Here is a 20,741-nt window from a genome sequence, read left to right on the forward strand (position 1 = left end):
TTTCTTTATTTTATTTTCCGCACAATGCATTTCAGGAAATGATTCCCATTTTCAAGTCAGTTTTTTGGGTTTGTTATGCCATTTCTATGTGATGTTTATGCGTGAGAGTCTGCTTCATTTTGTTGATTTTACTGCAATACATTACTCGTGCCTTCTGTTATTTGTTATTCTGCCATTCATGGATACAATAAATTATTCGTGACAGTGGCTCGTTCTTGTGTTGCTTTCCATTTTATGACATATCAGAACATCCTCGCTTTTCAGTTCTGTGTCTAATAATCTACGACATGGGATTGTTGTGGAATTTTCTTCTGCTTTCCAGAATGGATGGTGTTGAGCTTTAACTTTTGGGGGAGCTCCTCTTTGGTTGTTTTCCTTTCGTACACTTTGTCTTATCACTGCTTCTTTTTTCGCCACAGCGGTCACCCAGCTAGAGGAACCTACGTCATTATATCAGCTTCTTAAGTTTCAGTCAATGTAGTTAGCTCAACTGATGGACAAGGTGAGACTGCTGCAGGAGATCAACAGCTTTACCCTGCTTCCATGCATCACCCAGACCGATGACAATGGTAGCAGACACTGATCGGCTCCGTCATTCCACAAGTTGGACACCGCAGGGAAATGGGTCAAATACAAATTGCAGTTGTTTCAACACTTTGCAGCCTACAACATTTCAGATGTTGTTCAATGATAATATTTCTCTTCTGGGGTTGTCATGGATATCATGCGAATTTGCATTAAGCCTTCCCCTCTTATTCACTAAAGTCTGTTCCTTTCCCAGAAATGATTGGAGCTCTTGATAAATATTCTGTTGGTCACCACTGCATTATATGTTTTTTCGAACAAAGTGCCAACCTATCCAAGTACTATTGGCAGTAGCTCTCAGAGTTACGAGACATGACCCACACCTGCAAATTCGTATGTGTCTGCGGTAAGTTGTACATAGGCACCATGTTATGTTGTTCAGAATGTTACTGATTCCCAACTTGGGGCATAAGTCATCAAACTATCAGACCCCTTGTCGGAGAATGCCCTTCGTGTAACTGAGGCACAGAAATCTGTGTGTCACCACAGAGCTGGAAATTTTGCCGCTTGTGGCCCGTCTTCATCTCCACACCAGGTCTCCGTTTCTTCAGGGCACCGTAAACAACCAACAACATGTCTGCAGCAGCCACATAATGGCACCAAATTGCAATCCTGCCCTCAATGCTACATCTCTCAGGATAGGGATGCTTGTAGTTTCCTCCAAACCAACTGTTTGTTTTGTAAAAAGATTGAAAATATCCAATATTTTTGGTCAAAGAAATTATGGGGCCCATGTGTTAACAGGTAACATGGACACCCACAGTTCTGAGGCAATGGATAGTCCATCAGGTCAATGTCAATGACACTGTGCTTAGGAACCCTTTGGTTTCTGATGAGTCATTCCCGATTCGAACCTGCTACATCATTACCACTATGCATTAATTTCACAAGGTTGTCAGTGGCCTCCAGCATCCCGCTGTGCTTGTATCTGAGCCAAAGAAACTTTTAATTCAGCTGTGCATTCAGAACATGGATGTCCAATACCAGCTGGATATTGGGGCTTCCGTTATGTTGACCAATAGGCGCACATTTGAAAAGCTCAGCTCCTTACGGCTCGAAGCTCTGACAGCCCCTTGTTGCTTACAATGGGGATCACTTCACTATCTTTGGCACCAGTCTTGTACAGATATTGTTCAGATCTACTTCTAAGGCAATTCCAGTGAAGTTGCTTCACTCTTATGATGATCCTGAAATTTTTCTCTGGATATCTTTGACATCTTTGGCTTCCAAATCTCAGATAATATGGTAACAATCAACTCCCATGTCCCCCATGACAGCATTACAAAGCTCTGTGACAAATACTGTCAGCCTTTTGCGGACTCTCTGGCTATTGCAAAAGACTTTCCCACCAACATCTGGGAGGAAGTTGTGGCACAGTCAAGGTGTATGCAGGAGCTGGGAGTTACTATGCCCATCACTGCCAGTCAATTGGCATCACTCTTCGCCATAGTCAGAAAACCCAACAGGCAACTCCAGCTTTGGGCATATTTTAAGTCCATCACTGAACAGCCAGTCATGGATTCATATCCTCTCCCTCACCTCGAGCAAAGAATGGACAAATTATAAAAGGGTGTGTTGTTCTTGAAGAGAGCACTCAAGGCACCTATTTGCAACTCCCACTGGATGATGCAACAAAATCCTTCCTCACCATTAACACTAACATCAGACTGTTCCAATATGAGGGTCTACCATTTGGTAGTGCTTCCACCTGGCCTTCTTCCAATGTTTTTTTTTAGAGCAACAGACATCGAAGTTGCCTTCCTGCTCCAATTATCTGGATGACATTGTCATCTTGGGTAGAACTCCAGAGGAGCACTTCTGGAACCTGGAATGCCACTGCTAAACACTCACAATGCAGAACTCAGATGCAACCGGGAGAAATACAAACTTTTCTCTATCCAAATTGAATACCTTGGTTATGCCATCCACTCCCATGGCATTCACCTTTCTACCAACACTTGCAGGCTATTCAGAAGCTTCCTTTCCCAAAGAATCTTGCCAAAGTCCAGTCTGTCCCTGACAAGATTTCATATTATCTTCACTTCATAATTATGAAATACTCTATTGTCCCATGGCACGCCATACCAACATAGATACTTTATCTCATTGTCCTGTCAGATCAGATGTGGAATTTGAGTCTTCTGAGGACAATTATTTTCACACTGATCAGATCGATAAAGCCACAGTGGTTCCCCTTCTGAGTAACCACAACTGTATTACCATGGCCACAGGGTAAGACTATACCCTCCGGTTCCTTCGACAGTTTATTCAGACAGGTTGGCCTGCAGATAGGGAGTCATTTCCCAATGAGTTTCTTTGGCACTGGTTTTCCCACTGGGATGCCTTTTCAGTTCAAATGGAGGTGCTCCCTTACGCATACCAAACATACAGATATGGATGCTGTGTCCAGCATCTCTGTGGCAACAGGTGTTGGAATTACTTAATAAAGGACATTGGAGAATTGCCCGTATGAAGAAATTGGCCAGACAGCACTGCATGTGGCTGAGGGTGGAAAATGACCTGGAACAAATGATCACACATTGCAAGGAATGCGCTGAGAACATGCCTGCTCCTCTCCAATATTTTTCCGACTGGGTCTGACAAGATGCCCTCTTGCAACGAACTCACATAGATTTTCAGAGCCATTTTGGGGTCTGTCATGGCTTACTGTCATGGACCCCTTTTCAAAATTTGTTTTGGTCCCTCTCAATTCTACGATGTCGACAAACACAATTTGGGCTTTAGCAACTGTATTCTGTCAAGATGGATTACCAACTATTATTGAATCGGATAATGGTCCACAATTGACTTCAACAGAATTTGCGTCTTTCAGCAAGGCCAACAATATCACCCATGCCAGATCGGCACTTTCTCATCACCATTTAACGGTGAAGCATAATGATTTTGTGTACCTTCAAAGTGCTAATGTTGAAATTAAAGCAGTCCCACTTCAAGGAAAATGCTCTGCTCCTGTTCTTATCAACATACCATATGACACCTCAGGGAGATAAGTTGCTGGCTGCACTTCTTCATGGCAGATCTCACTGGACTACACTCCACCTTCTCCAGCCTCCAAATTCCCTGCATGCTCCTACGGCCCCTCAAAATTCCAAGCCAATGCCACAGTGTATTTCAGGGATTTTAATAGCAGTTATTTGTTTGAACTGGGATTATAATCCAACCTGATGGCGGAGCAACCTATGTTATTTGGGACATGTCAGAACACAATCATCACAGACACCAAAATCAGCTATGCTCTCATGCTATTCCTTATTTGCTGTGGACCTTTCTGTTCCCAACGGTGCTAAGGCAGACAACGCCTCCCTCAGCAATTATCCACATTGCACTTTGTACCAGCTAATACCACAATTCCCACATCGCGACTACCGTCGCTGTAGTCTTCAGGGCCTGGGTCACCTCGGCTGCTGTGGCCCCAACCACCACTGCCCTTGGCGTCCCAGGCGTCCCATCATCTCAGCTCATGGTGATGTCAGTGTTGTAGTCACCGTCACAGCCACCGAGTCTCCTGCTGTCCCAAATGCAGCCACTGTTGTCTACTGAGATGTCCATTGACCTAGACTCACTTATGCCAGCATGAGATTGCTCACACCAGGACAGGCTGAAGGCACATTCTGCCTCCAGTTTTTCTGGGGGCCTGTGCAGCAAATGCTGGAAAGTGGATTGGTCATGTCAGAAATCAGCTCCCAGTCTGATGTCATTGCCCTGCCTGCGGCCTGGATGTCCCCTTCGTGCTGAGACCCCCTTACAGTACACCACCATGGTGAGACAAATTGGGGGGGGGGGGGGGGGGGAGGGGAGGGGAGGGGAGGGGGGGATAGATTGTGGTACCACCAATGCCTACACCACAGCACCTGCGGCCATGCCGCTGCAGGTCATGTCACACAGCCCACAACCAACCATTCTCAGCTTGTGTGCAGCACTGCACAGCTGGGCAGTGCAGGTGCAGCCCATGCACATAGCTGCCTCTGTGGTAATGTAGCAATGCCAGCTGGCATAACCACGTCAAATTGCTGCACAATGATAAGCACCTATGTCGCAGTGCCACACCATCGTAGACTCCATCGATGGCTTGCATATTTCTACGCTGGCCAGGGCTTTATAAGCACATGCGTCACTTCACATCGGTAGTGTAATCTTGGACTTCACTAGTGCCGATATCTCAAGGCCACACCATCCGGTTTGTCCTCGTCTGTATTTTGATTATGTTTGGAACTGGACTATTCAGGGATTTCTACTACTTGGCACTACAGACACCGGATACATCCACAGTTTTTACTGATCACCATCCCAGTGGCAGCACTAGCCCTACCATTAGTTTCATTTTATTCTATGTGAGGTGTAGTGTTATTCTGTTTCCTGTCTTCACTTGCAGAAGATTAAAACTCTGTTGATTAATCACAACTTATTTGTTGTTCCATCATGTGAATGATCAATGATGGAAATGCAATGTGGAGAAAATACAGCAGAATATGGAAAGAATGAGTAGGAAAACAAAACAACAACAAGACAATAGAATTATAAAAGTGAATACATGGCCAAAACTAAAAAAGAATTTGCCAAGGCCCTCCAGCAACAGAGATAAGCATTAGACAGAGATTCAATTACATCTAAAATATAACACATATTACAAGCAGCAGCAAAAATATCACTGCACATTTATTAATAATTCATTTCTGTGAGGGAGGTTTGAGTACTTCTGTTTGGAAACAAGTGTTGTAGGTAGTACAAGTTGATTCAAACACTGTGCGCTACCTCACGTCACAAGATGCTATAACAAAAATGACACCAATTCAGTGGTTGGTTTGAATTTGGGAGCTATTTCAATAAACCGTGGTACATTGTTTTCACCAACATGAAAAACATGTACTACCTTATTTTAAGTACAAGTTTTTTTGCTGCACTGTTTATTTATTTACTTGTAGTTGAAAGTTATGTGACGAGCCCATTTCAGCATTTTGCCATTATCAAGTGTACTTGTGAAGATGATATAATAGGTGTTACTTTGTTCCTTACATCTATGTTAGTCTATGTCTACTTATGGTACCTTATGCTTACGTCTTAGCTGGAATTATATAGTCCATACAGAATCTTGTAGCGTAAATGTCAGTTATCTTTTTGTTATGATAGGATGATGATATTTATACAATATGTTCAATTTTTATTTGTATGTTATTTTTGACAGCTTTGGCTCCGTCATAAGAAAAGGACAAACAACATTTATGCTCCAAGATGTCATATGGACCATGACATACCAGCTAAGACATAAGCATAAGTTGTCACATGTAGACATAAACCAACAGACATAAGGAACAATATTATGCCTATTACATCATTTTCATTAGATACTCGCATAATGCTGAAATGAGCTCGTTGTGTAACTTTTACCACTATGAGTAAAGAATGTGTATTTAAAATAAAACATGTCATTCTCTGACCTCATGTAAGCTGTGGGCCCACTGCACTATCACTCAAAGATTCACATTTTGCTTTTGGATGGGAATACTTGTGATGAGATAAAAGTAAAATGTCAGTTGTGGTGACTTTCACCATCAATGACTTCCACTTTTCATCAGGATTGACTAAAGATGCCGACGGACATGGCTACTAAATTACTGAGAAAGCCCATAATGATTCTCACTTATCGTTACATAAAAGAGTGCCATGGAGCAGATGCCACAGATGTGTCAACGGGAATGGTAATAAATACAGTACATGAAAAGCTGGCAATGAAAAGGGAAACTTGAGTGGGTTCAGAACATGGGAGTCAAAATAACTTTTGAAATTTTCTTTGTTAAAAGGTTTCAGGAAGAACATTGACCAAGAAAAATCAGTAACTATTTTTATGGTTTTATTTTTCATCTGAAATCATCACATGTGATAAGAATAGGGATCTTTCTATGAAAGAAATGAAGTTTACAGCATCAATCAGTAAGATAATGGAAATAAGTTTCAGAAAAGAATTACTAAGTTGATAGTGCGGAATCATAGTACACAATAAAAATTGGTGGTTCCATGAATGTTTTACTGCGTAATGGCATTAGGATGAAACTAGTACAGAATACTTCCTCGAGAAGTTTAATCTGAAGCACTTTTGTGATTGTATGTTTATTTATCGAGATATTAGTCTGTAAAGATTAAAATAGAACCTCCACTTTCAGGCGTAGACCATTTTTAGTGTAATTCCTGTTTTTAATTTAAATTCAATTGAGCATTAGTTTCAATAATTTCTCCATTAATTGTATCCAGTTTAAAGCATATATTGCTGGACATACTGCTAGCTTCAGTGCAACAACTCACCTGAGCAAAAAGTGTATGACACTCTGAACAAGTAGGAAATCTTTCAACAGCTCTACGAAATTCATTCATAACTTCTTCCATTTTTTCCATATTTCTAGTCTGAAAGGCATGTCTATAATCTGTGTAGCACTTCTGCACGTATGCAATTGGGAAGTTTGGATTCAGAGTAACTGCTTTATTGAAGTCATCCATGGCCTCATTCATTTTTTCCATTAGCAAATGTACCTGAAAAAAAGTGATATTTTTGTTGGAACTCATTAACAAATATATGAATCTTTTGTTAGACAGTACAAGAGTAATACATTTTTTCCAGAAATATTTAATGATGAACATACTTAGGTAAGACAAAAATGTGGAAACACTAGAAAACACGCATGCTCGAACATAAATGCGGGTACTAACCATTGGCTGCATGCTGCACGGTTGTATTTGACTGTGAGTGGCACCTGTGCAATGTCTTCGACACATTGCAAGTGCTAGTTGCGATTAGAACAGTTTCCGTAAAGATGTGGGTGCCTTTATCAGAGCTAAGTGAACTCTAGCATGGGCAAATTGTTGTGTACTTCAGTAACCAATCGAGTCCAAGTGTTTGATGTTTCCACAGGCAACTTGTTGAAGATTTAAACTGCACACAGGGAAAGCTGAAAAACGTCATTCGCTAAAAGCCTCACATGGATGAAAGAGTGTACTGAGTGAATGTCACAGTCACTGATGAGGATTATTGTGAAAAATATGAGAACAGCTGACAAAGTCACTGCAAAACTGAATGTCGTGCCAGAAAAACATATGGGGAGCTCTGAGAGCAGGGAATTGCAGGGTGAGCTAGAATTCCAAAATCACTTATCAGTGTTCCAAATGCCTGCAACAGGAAAATATGGTGCCGAAGTCATAAAACCTGGACAATGCAGCAATGGAAGAAAGTCATTTGGTCAGGTAAATCCTTTTTCATACTTTTTCCAATTTATGGCCGAGTTTACAACCCAAGAGTGAAATGTGGTAGTTTGATGATGATTTGGGCAGCCATATCCTGGTATTCCATGGAGCCCATCGTTACTCTGCATGGTCACATCACTGCCAAAGATTAAAAGATCGCTTTTGCTGATCAGGTCCATCCCATAGTACAATGTTTGTTCCGCAATGCCGATGATGTGTCCCGTAATGATAGGGCCCCTCTTCACACAGCTTGCATAATTCAGGACAGGTTTCGTGAGCATGAGGATGAATTGTTACATCTTCCATGGCCACCATAGTCACCAGAGGTCAATATTATTGAGGTCTTGCGGTCTACTTTGCAGATAAGGATGCACAATCACTATCTACCTGAACTGAAAACCATTCCAAGATGACTGAAAGCTGTCTTGAATGCTGGTTGGTTTCCTACACCATTTTAGGAATGGTAATGTGTTGTGTTTTTTGTCTCTCCATGTTTTTGTCTGCTCCCTGTATTTCTAAAAATAATAAAAATCAAGATTTTTACATTTTTGTTGGTGAGTCAGTTCTAAAGTTTTCTGGCTGATATAGTTTTAGATTTGGTAGTACATTACCATATTTAAGCCACCAGGAAATCAAAAAAAGTATTTGTATGGTACTGCAACAAGTAATTACAAACCTAATTTACTATCAAAGAGATAAATTTTTTTTTGTAGCAGCATTGTTATAACAGCAATCATAATTAATTATTACAATCATAATTAAAGTCGACTGAATACTCGAATATTCATAATACAGTTATTATTATTATTATTATTATTATTATTAATCTTAATATTTATGATCAGGCAGGGCTACCTGTGAAACCAGTCGTGTGGTCTAAAAGCTAAGTTGCAACCACTGTGCTGCATTCTATGAAAGCATGACAACCAACAAGCTGTCTGTCCACATGAATGGCCACTGATGAACTATGCCAAGAAACAGTGGACCACCCTGTTGCTGAACACGCTGCCAAACATGGTATCCTTCATTTCAATGACAGCTACACAGCTTGTGCCATCTGGATCCTTCCCACCAACACCAGCTGAATTGCGCAGGTGGGAACTTTCCCTGCAATACATCCTACATTCCCATAACCCTCCCGGCCTCAACCTTCATTAGTCACTGTCCTCACCCATCCAGCCCCTCCCCTGCTCCCATTCCAGCACTACACAGTCATCATTCGACCAGCACATCCAGTCTTTTTATTCATTTATTTATTTCTATCTATTTCTCTCCTTTGCTGCTACTTCACCCCCCCCCCCCTCCTCCACACTTCTACCCCGTTCTTCCCCTAAGCTGCAGCACTTCACTGTCCGCCATCCCCACTCTCATCGGATTAGGGAAGGGTGGGGAAGGAAGTCGGCCGTGGCCTTTCAAGGGAACCATCCCGGCATTTGCCTGGAGCGATTTAGGGAAATCACGGAAAACCTAAATCAGGATGGCCGGACGCGGGATTGAACCGTCGTCCTCCCGAATGCGAGTCCAGTGTCTAACCACTGCTCCACCTCGCTCGGTCAGCCTCCTGCTTACTCCCACTTGCCACTCCCATCGTGTGCACCTCCCCCCCCCCCCCCTCCCCCCACACACACCACACAACTGCAGTCTCAGGCAACTGAAACCACACTGAGTGGCAGCACTATGATGGGAGTGGTAAATGGAGGTAAGGAGGAGGCTGAGGTGGGGAGGGGGAGGGATAGTATGGTGGGGATGGTGGACAGTGAAGTGCTGCAGGTTAGGCGGAGGGCAGGGGAGAGGTGTGGAGGGGGGGGGGGGCGAGTAGTAAAAAAGGAGAGAAATAGAGATAAATAAACAAAAAGACTGGATGTGGTGGTCGAATGATGACTGTGTAGTGCTGGAATGGGAGCAGGGAAGGGGCTGGATGGGTGAGGGCAGTGAGTAACGAAGATTGAGACCAGGAGGGTTATGGGAATGTAGAATGTATTGCGGGGAAAGTTCCCACCTGTGCAATTCAGAAAAGATGGTGTTGGTGGGAAGGATCCAGATGGCACAGGCTGTGAAGCTGTCATTGAAATGAAGGATATCATGTTTGTCAGCATGCGTATGTGTGTCTATTGTTGATGAAGGTCATTGGCCGACAGCTTCAGGTGTGACAGTCTTCTTGTTGTGCCCATCCACAACTCAGCATCTCCACTATATGGTGAGTAACAACTTTCCTTGACATAAAAGTTACACTAAACTTATGTTTTCTAATTATAAGGCAACTAACCTGCCCCCTGTGATGATACACATCTGAATTGTTTGGGTCCAACTGAGCAGCCAGATTGAAGTCCTCTAGGCTTTTAACTGGCTGCTCGAGTTGCATGTGCAGTGATGCTCGCTTTATAAGTGCATTAACTCGAAGCTGTAAAAGAGAACATCTGGTAAGATAATAGGATTAATAATTATATATAGAATCCACAGCAAAATAGTAAAAAGGCTTCTGAAGAACCTATTACTCATCTAAACATCTAACTTAATTTAGACTCATTTCGATAAATCAAGCACTTAAAAAATAAAACAGCTTTTCTATTTTCAATGTTTCTTCACATTAACTGACTGATTTTATTTAGTTCCAAAGTCCAATAATCTCCTTCATTTTTTGTATTTCTTTCTTTACAAAATAAAATCTGTTAAACGGAAATCAAGCAGGCAGCACATCAAGTGCAACAACACATTTTGCTACCTCAGATATGATTTAGTAGAATTTTATATGAGATAAGCACCTTCTGTAGTAAACGGTTAGTGTATATTTAGTACTGAGGTAAGCACCTTTGGTAGTAAATAGTTAGTGTATGATTAATTCCTTACTCACAAACACAGGAAGAAGGTATGAACTGGGGTGCGTGTGCGCCCGCCGCCCCCCCCCCCCCCACACACACACACAAAGGGAGGGAGGATAAGGAGAGGGCGGGGGTGGCTGTAATACTTCCTTATTATCAATGTTACAAAAATCGATTCATAACAGCAAATACCCTTCCTCTCTTGGGGAATAATGGTAAGTGTGAACAAAAATTCTGCTGTCAGTTACAATTTCCCAACTTCCATACTTTCTAATGAATACTGATATTAGATGTTCTGAAATCTCTCGTTTCTCAAACAATTTATAAAAACTTGCAATACAGTGTCCCTGTTCTTATGCAGTCAAAAGTGGGAAGTTTGATGGACTGCTATTTGGTGCTCTACACTTCCTACACAGTATGTGCCACCAACAGTCCAAAATGTTGTAAATGATGCATGAGGTAACATTTGTGGTGTATTTACGCATACTGCATCTTACCTTTACATTGGCATCAGGATTATTTATAACAGCCTCAAAATCTTTAAATGCTGCATCATGCTGTCCAAGGAGGAGGTGAAACGTTCCTCTCAGAACGAGAGCCTCGTTTTTGTACTCTGCCGATTCTGAATTTATTTCATCTGTGCAGGCTGGAATAATGTCATCATAATCTTGAACAACAAAGGCTTGCTTTGCACGGGCAAAACCTCTGTGACAAATGAACAAGGACAGTAATGTATTAATGAAATGCCTGATTAAAATCTTACTAACTTCAAACTGAGGCTAATAAAACTAACCTTATATCAGCTTCTGCTGAATCACTTTCATTTTTATCGCTCATACTGTTTTTAATAGGATCTTCAATAAATGAAGAGAAAAAGGTTTTAATAAACTGTTTTGACGGCATGATTGCCTTCCTGCTCGCCATAGCCTCCTTAGCATGCTGCCTACCTGTTGAAGGAAAAAAGGACAGATACTTTTCTTGAAATAGCTGTCATGAAATGACAGAAACAGTGTTGAAACTAAAGAATTGATTGAGATTTCATTTTCTAAAAATACAACACAGTACACAAAGGTATGAGACCTACCCTTCAGAGGAAGTTCTTAACAGTGGATAGTCTTCTAAGCAAACTTTTGAACTGCATCCTTCAGAGTATGCATTTAAAAAAAGGCTGAAAATGACCTTGTTCAAAAGTTTTCTATCTTGTCTACGTGCTTATTGAATGCTTAATGCTTCAGAATATTAAGAACACTTTCAGACCTTGATTTGTCTTATGAGAAGGCACTTTTCAAAAGTAACAAGACAGGAATGAGACATCATCATCACATTTCTACAAATCAAGAAGACAGTTAGACACACACTCTACAGGTTGTTGTTGTTGTTGTTGTTGTTGGTGGTGGTGGTGGTCGTCTTCAGACTGTCAACTGGTTTTACGCAGCTCTACATGTTGCTCTGTTCTGTGTGAGCCTCTTAACCTCTGAATAACTGCTGGAATCAACATCCATTTGAACCTGCTTACTATATTCAAACCTTTGTGTTCCTCTAAAAGTTTTACCCTTCACACTTACTTCCATTATGAATGTGACAATTTCTTGATGCCTGAGGGAGCGTCCTATCAGTTGATACGTCCTTATGGTCGAGTTGTGCCATAAGTTTCTTTCTCCCAAATTCAATTCAATACCACCTTATTCGTTATTCAATCAATCTACCTATTCTTAAGTACTCGTCTATAGCACTACTTTTCAAATGCTTCTATTATCTTCTTATCTGAATTGTTATACAGGATCTGCATTAGTGTTTAAGGCATAAGAATGTAGTCACTACCAGTGTGCATCACCCATTTGCTTTAGTCAAAACTATAAAACCGAGAAAGAATGGCTTTAATTAACTCAAAACTCAAAGAATATGTAGAACAGTGCACAAATAAGTGATCAACAAGTCAGAGAGGTGGGAACAAATGCTTGTACACCTCATCAATATCAAACTTGCAATATCAGCAAGGGAATTAGTCTGAAACAGGGACAATGACTGGTCTTGAAGAGATGAGCTTTTCACAGAGTGCCATTTTGGCTTGCACATCTGACAGTGATGCCTCTGTGGAGCATCTAATGAACTGTTCCACAAGGTGTCACTGCACACAGTTCAGTGCTACCTGACAATTTCAAATGGTGTAGTTGTGTGCTACTGTTTATACTTTACTGATTACCAAGGTTACAGCTTTCTAGCCGGTAATGTGGTAAACCATTTTATTATATGATATTTTCATCTACTGCCTACTTACAATTTTTGATTGTAATTGTATGGCGTTTAATGTTTCTACTTCATTGCATTTCAGGCCAAACAGACTGCCCAAGAATTTGACCTTTTTTTTAAAGTCACCCATAACCGCAGATCAGGGGAGGACTTATCATACGTGATGAGAAGGAAAGACTGATTGTTGGGGACTGCATGGGGCGAGATGTGAAAACCTGAGAGCTTAAAGGTGGAAGACAGGGTATTATGCAGACTGAAATTACTGCTTAAACATCATACACGAGTGAGTGAAAAGCTAAGTGCATTGTACGTAACCGAGGTGGGAGGGGGGCAGTGAAAAATACACAGGAAAGACAATGAAAGATGTATAAAACTAAAATGGACTGAAGCAAAAAGTAGTTACAGTGAAGAAAAGCTGAGATGGAAGAAATTAATGTAAATTAAGGTCAGGTGGGTGGCTGAGAAACTGGTGTCTGGGGGAAGAATCCAGATGGCTCGTGTGGTGAAACAGGCGCTGAGGTCATGAATGTCATGTTGTAGAACATGCTCTGCAACAGGGTATTGCAAGTTGCTGGTATACACCCTCTGCCTATGCCCATTCATCCAAATTGATAATTTGGGGGGGGGGGGGGGGGGGGGCAGTATGTGTTACCAATTACAATGAATGGGCATAGGCAGAGGGTGTATACTGGCAACTTGCAATATCCTGTTGCAGAGCATGTTCTACAACATGATATTCGTGACCTCGGCACGTGTTTCACCACATGCGCCACCTGGCTTCTCAGAACTATGCAGGTGGGAACTAGCACTACAACATGCCCTTGGTTCTCGCCACCCGCCTGGCCTTAATTTATGTTAATTTCTTCTATCTCAGCTTTTATTCACTGTAACTACTCTTTGGTTCACTCTGTTTTAGTTTTCTACATCTTTCATTGTCTTTCCTGTCTGTTTTTCACTGCCCCTTCCCACCTCTGTTACATACAACACACTTAGCTCTCAACTCTTATTAACTCATACATGATGTTTCAGTAGTAATCTCTGTCTTGCGTATTACCCTGTCTTCCACCTTTAAGCTCTCAGGTTCTCAAATCCTGTACAGTAAGTCTCCCCTGACCTGCAGTTCTGGGTGACTTTCCTGAAATCTACCCTTTTCCTAGACCTCTCCAGTCCTTTTCCTTCACCTTCAACCACTCTACCTGAAGAAGGAGCCACTGGCTCCAAAAGCTTGCCAACCATAACAGTCTTATGTATGTGTTCTGCTGCTGCTGCTGCTGCTGCTGCTTCGTGAGTAGATTTTTTTATCCATCCAATTTTATCTGATTTTATTCTAGTGATTACAACCAAGGGTTACTCCAAATGCATGCAAAGCTTGAGAATGGCTAAACAGCCGAATCATCATAGTACAGAAAATAAAATGGAAATAAATAACAGCCATTACAGAGAAGTTATTTCTTTCACGAAATTTACCATGACTGAACACTCGTGGATTTAAATTACTAGAAATATTGTGAAAAAGAAGCTGCCACTCACCATATAGCGGAGATGCTGAGTTACAGATAGGCACAACAAGAAGACTGTCATAAATAAAAGCTATTATTTGTGACAGTCTTTTTATTGTGCCTATCTGCGACTCAGCATCTCCGCTAAATGGTGAGTGACAACTTTCCTTTTCATAGTCTTGTTACGTTCCATCCTGGATTTTCCATTGTTAAATTACTAGGAGAGAAATACACACAAAATGATTATGGTAAGCACAGATGTGCTTGTATTGTTCTTCACTGAGATGATTTATTCTTTTGTTTTGCTTTAGGGTGCAAAAAACAACTGGGGTCATCTACGCTCAAGTCAGAACTATAGAACACGAACACAGAGGAGTTAAATAACTAAATGTCAGTCCAAACTGACAGAAGAGAAGATAGCTAAAAACAGGCACGTGGAAAAAGGGCCAAAAAAGACACTGTACAGAAATGGAGGTCCAAAACTAAAAATTAAATGGCCTTTGCCATATTGCTTTGGCAGATAAAAAGTAAAATGCTATTATCAGCCCATTCGTCATTCGCTAAAACAGCTGATATATGAGACGGCAAACCCAATCTGGAATATAAATGGTTAAATAACCGGCAGTCCATCAGGAAGTGGCAAACAGTTTAAATTTGGGGGCAACGTGTACAAAGTGGTGGGGTAGCGGCACTTAGCGAATGACGGTGGCTAAAAAGGCAGTGCCCAATACACAACAGAGGTAAAATAATCTCCTCCTGGTGGAAGGGCCAAGAGGAGGTCGTCCAAGGCGTTGGGAGAGGCTTAATAAGCCGAAGCTTATTCCTATGAAGGGAGGACCACTAGCAATGTCAAAGGGACACCACCTCCTGACAGACGGCAATGCAGAGATCATTGAAGGAAGTATAGGTACACACGGGCTGAGGTATGAGGACTGAATCCTTGGCTCAGCAGCCTCATTTACTGACAGACCGACATGATCAGGAACCCACAGGAACATCACACTGGCTCCACCAAGAGTGAACAAGTAACTGTTTTCCTGGACCTGCTGCACTAAGGGATGGGCGGTGTACAGCACACATAGACTTTGAAGGGCACTGAGTGAGTCTGAGCAAAGGACATAATTGAAAAGGCTGTGTCGCCGTATGTACTCCATGGCCTGATGCAGGGTGAAAAACTTGGCTGTAGATACCGAGGAGTGTGCCGGAAGCCGATATAAAAAAACTCATGATCACAGGAATCATCAAAGAAGGAGGCATAGGAGGGGTGGCCAAGCATGGCAGACAAATGGCATGCTTACCTGCTGAGGAGACAGTCACGGTGGTAGAACAGTGATAGTTCAGAGCTTCAGCATACAGGCTCTCAACCGGGCTAGTGTAAAAGGCACCCATGGCCAAACGGATGCCATGATGGTGGACAGTGTTGAGATGGGTGTGCAGACACATAAACAAAGCACCCATAGTCGAGTTTCGAACTGATAAGGGACTGGTACAAACGGAGGAGGGTGGTTCGATCGGCACCCCAGGAAGTACCATTGAAGCCACACAGGACATTGAGGCTGCCAGGTAAGTTACATGGGAGGACCAAGACTGTCTCCTATTGAGCATGAGCCCCAAGAATTTTGTAGTTTCAACAAAAGGAAGGGCAACAGGCCCAAGATGGAGAGATGGTGAGAGAAACCCCATTTGCACCACCAGAAATTTATACAGACAGTTTTGTCAGTGGAAAAGCAAAAGCCACTGTCGATGCTCCAGGAGTAAAGATGATCAAGAAAGCGCTGAAGATGCCGCTCAGTGAGACATGTCCATGGACAACTGCAATAAATGGCAAAATTGTCAACAAAAAGGGAGCCAGAGATGCCTGGCTGGAGAAATGCCAATATAGGTTTAATGACGATAGCAAAGAGGACAATGCTCAGGACGGAACCCTGAGGCACAGCATTTTCCTGGATAAAGATGTCCGACATTGCAGAACCCACATGCACCTTGAAAACTAGGTCTCGTAAAAATGCCCAAAGAAAACAGGGCTGGGGCCCACAGAAGCCCCACGTGTAAAGAATACAGAGGATACCAGTTCTCCAGCAGGTGTCGTAGGCCTTCTCCAAATAAAAAACACTGCCACAGTGGCATAAATCATAAGTTCCATCACCTTGCAAATGCAGCTAGTAAGAGAGATGGAACGGTAGCTAGAAGGAAGGTTTTTGATGTTACCGGGCCAAGGTGTGTGTATGACGGTGGCTTCACGCCAGTGTCCAGGAAATGTGCCTTCTGCCCAGATGCGGTTGTACGTGTTAAGCAGAAAGTACTTGCCTGCAAAAGAAAGGTGCTGCAACATCTGAATGTTGATGGCGTCTGGCCCTGGGGCAGAGGATTGGGATGAACTGAGAGCATGATCTAGCTACCTCATAGTAAAGGTGGCATTGTAGCACTCATGATTCTTAAATTAAAATGGCTATCACCCTAGCCTCCTCTGCTCGGTTCCGATGGAGAAAGGCAGGGTGATAGTGGGAACAGCTCGAAACTCCCGCAAAATGGTAGTCCAAGGTGTTGGAGATAGCAATAGGGTCCACGATGACATCATCAGCTACTTTCAGGCCGGACATTGGTGAATGGATCTTGGCTCCAGAGAGCTGTTGGCGGTTGGCCCACATGACAAAGGAAGGTGTGGAACTTAAAAGAACTAGTGAAAGAAATCCAGCTAGCTCTTTTGCTATCCTGAAGAATGCGACACTTTGCACGCATCTGTTTATAATGAATGCAGTTTGCCTGCGTAGGGTGGCAGTTAAAAACACGCAGAGCGTGACTCCGCATGCGAATTGCATCATGGCATGCCTCAGTCCACCAAGGGACTGGGGCACGACGTGGTAAAGAGGAAGTGGGGGGATGGAATGTTCTGCAGCAATAACAATAATGTTTGTGAGATATTCCACCTGGTCATCACAACTGGGGAAATCTCATTCTTCGAACGTCGCCAGGGAGGAGTAAGGCTACCAGTCAGCCTTAGGAAGCTGCCATTTAGGCATGCACGTGGATGGGGTAGGAGTCAGTAAACGGATAGCACACAGGAAATGGTCATTCGATTAGGTGTTGGAAAGAACGGACCACTCAAGACAAGGGGCATGCTGGTCATTGCGCAAGTGCGAGGAGTGGAAAAAGGAAAGTGGGTGCTCCAGTGTTAAGGCAGAAGAGGTTAAGTTGGTTAAGAAGATCAGCCAAGAGGGTACCTCTCTGACAGGTCTGGGGAGAACCCCAAAGTGGATGATGCGCATTAAAGTCACCAAGTAGCAGAAATGGGGAAGGTAGCTGCCCAATAAGTTGAAAGAAGTCTGCCCTGGAGACAGCGAATGATGGAGGGACATATATGGTACAGAGGGAAAAAGTCAGGTGGGGAAGGAAAAAGGCAACGTGCAACAGCTTGAAGATTGGTAATCAGGGAGATGGGTTGACTATGAATGTCATACTGTATGAGCAACATGACGCCCCCATGAGATAGAATGCCGACCTCAGGGGGAAGATCAAAACGAATTGGTAAGAAATGTGAAAGCTCAAAGTGGGTCGTGAGGGCGAAATTTCATTTCCTGAAGGCAGATTACAAGGGGACGCTGCAACGCTAAAAACAGCCGTAAATCATCTTTGTGGGGCCAAAGGCCACGAACATTTCATTGGATGAGGGTCATGATTATGAAGAGATGTAGGGGTGTCACCTTGGCAGCTGCCAAGTAACAGCTGGGGAAGAGGCACTACTTCAGGACACAGAAGCAGGAGGATCCTGCTCCATGGGGTCCACAGAAGCATCAGCTTGCTTGTGCGGTCGGCTCGCGGAGTCCAACGCTGAAAAACGGTTGTTGGTGTGCACCAGCGACACAGGCTAAGGTACCACATGGTGACACCACCGTAGAGGATCTTTGAGGTGGTGAAGGAGAAGACTGTTTGCCTTTGGTGGACTTCTTCGAGCTTTCCGGTTAGATGAAGACTCAGGTGTTGTTTGGCTGGAGGGGCAGAGGAAGTCTTCACGGGAGTACTACTTTTGTCCTCTACGGCCTACTGGTTGTGTAGCTGGCGGCTTTGTCCCTTGAGGAGAAAATTTGATGGCTTGTTGCACAGACACTAGGCGACTTCACAACCTCAGAGCTGAATTGGAGGCTGCATGTCTACGTGGCCATGTCCTTCATGGAATTAGGGGTAGCAAGAACAGATCTGTAGGTACCAGACAGGAGAAGCAAGGATTTGCAACTAGCCAGTAACTTGCGAGCCACTGGATAAGGTACCTTTTCCTTTACCTGGATCTCTTGAATAGCTCATCAAGGTACACTGGACAATCCTGAGAGGAGGCGGCGTGGCTGCCATTGGAGTTGATACAGTGGGGAGGAGGAGGTGGACAATCGCCTTCATGCGCATCCCCACCACAGGTGACATGTGGCTGGGTATCGACAAGACGTTCTAGTGTGGTTGAAACCATGACACTGGTAGCAGCGCATCAGGTTCGGAATGTACGACTGGATGGTGATAATTTCGTAGCCCGCTTTGAGCTTGGACGGAAGCACCACTCTATCAGAGGTGAGAAAGAGAGTGCGGGAGGCACTAAGGAGGAATCTACCTTTTTCATAACATGATGGATAGCAATGACACCCTGATCAGAGAGGTAAGATTGGAGTTTGGCCTCAGACTGTCGAGCAGTGTGCTTTAAATTACACCACTGGAAGAATTCAAAGTTCTATGGGCCTCGACCTAAACAGGGTACCTGTGGCGAAATGAGGCAGCAAGCAGTAGTTGTGCTTGACAATTAGAAGTGGTCTCCAAAAGCAAAGTGCTATTCCGTAAACGAGAGCAGGATTTCACAGGGCCAGCAACTGCATCTACACCTTCCTGAATAATAAACAGATTTACCATGGCAAAGGACTGATCACCTTCAGTACGTGAGACCACGAGGAACCATGGTGCAGCGGGAAGGGTCTTTGAATTATTAGGCTCATTACGTTTATGTTTTGTAGATGCTGAGTGGGAAGATGCCTGACTCATCGCGAGGAAATTGCCCATGATTGCCAGTGTCTCCGATGGCATGCTCCTTCCAACTGGGGCCCCATTCACAAGGGGCACCCGCCTTAGGTGATTGTTCACACCTCAGGTCACACCTCCCCAACACCTGACAGAGGGTACAATCGGCAATTTGGGAAGGTTACAGCTCAGGCAATCACTCCTCCCTGGGCCTGGCCTGCACCAGGGCGTATGTACGAACCATACCTGTCCACCCGGGGCTGGCAATTATGCATTACCCAGTCACCTTTTACACATCAATATGCATGGGCCAGCCTTCAGGAGCGTACAGGGAGCAAGAGGTAAAAAGAGGATCCTCAAACGCAGAAGCACAAGAATGAGAGGAAAAGGGAAACAAATAAAGGACAAGGCAAACAAAGAAAGAAAAAGGGAGTGAAAAACAAAGGTGAGACTTTTTGCTCATCAGCGACAGAATGCAGAACATTCTCAAAAATACCCCGGACATGTTCCCCAAGGGAGGGGAAAAAGAATAGCAAGAGGATAGACATGCAGCACGGAAAGGTAAAAATGCTGCAAAGGCTGGGGCCCTGTGGTAGCCAAGCATGAACCCACCAAAGAGTGGCGAGCCCCCCCCCCCCCACCCCCAGGGGGGAGGGGTGTATTTAAAGTATCTGACAGGCAAGAGTCCACCTGATGGCGCTTATGATTTGCCTAAGGCGTTTGGCTGCAAATCACAACATCCTGTTGTACACTGAGGTGATGAAAGTCATGCAATAGTGATCTGCATATACACAAATGGCAGCAGTATGGCATACACAAGGTACACACGGGCAGCGCAATGGTGTAACTATTAATTGTACTCAGGTGATTCACATGAAAAATGTTTCCAACGTGATTATGGCCACACGCCCTGAATTAACAAACTTTGAACATGGAATGGTAGTTGGAGCTAGATGCATGGGACATTCCATTTCAGAATCATTAGGGAATTCAATATTCCGAGATCCACAGTGTCAAGTGAGTGCCCATAATACAAAATTTCTAACATTACCTATCACCATGGACAATGAAGTGGCTGATGACCTCAACTTAACAACCGAGAGCAGTGTCATTTGCACAGAGTTGTCAGTGCTAAACAGACAAGCAATACTGCGTGAAATAACTGCAGAAATTATGTCGGATGTATGACGAACATATCAATTCGGAAATTGATGTTAATGGGCTATGGCAGCAGACGACCAACACAAGTGCCTTTGCTAACAGCATGACATTGCCTGCAGCTCCTCTCCTGGGCTTTTCATCACTGGTTGGACACTAGGCGACTGGAAAACTGTGGCCTAGTCAG

The 20,741-nt window shown here is 43.4% G+C and overlaps 1 protein-coding gene across 1 annotated transcript in view; it reads right to left on the bottom strand.

The window, feature by feature from the left end:
• LOC124619739 (mitochondrial import receptor subunit TOM70) overlaps positions 1 to 20,741 on the bottom strand; it is a 61,721-nt gene that overhangs the window by 14,892 nt on the left and 26,088 nt on the right. The window contains exons 4-7 of the mRNA XM_047146311.1: positions 11,449 to 11,602; positions 11,153 to 11,360; positions 10,103 to 10,237; positions 6,904 to 7,128 (exon numbers count right to left, since the gene is read on the bottom strand). Coding sequence (XP_047002267.1) covers positions 6,904 to 7,128; positions 10,103 to 10,237; positions 11,153 to 11,360; positions 11,449 to 11,602 — 722 coding nt within the window. The remainder of the gene's footprint in view (positions 1 to 6,903; positions 7,129 to 10,102; positions 10,238 to 11,152; positions 11,361 to 11,448; positions 11,603 to 20,741) is intronic.

Source organism: Schistocerca americana, chromosome 6, assembly GCF_021461395.2.
Source record: "Schistocerca americana isolate TAMUIC-IGC-003095 chromosome 6, iqSchAmer2.1, whole genome shotgun sequence".
In the NCBI taxonomy this organism is placed as follows: Eukaryota; Metazoa; Arthropoda; class Insecta; order Orthoptera; family Acrididae; genus Schistocerca; species Schistocerca americana.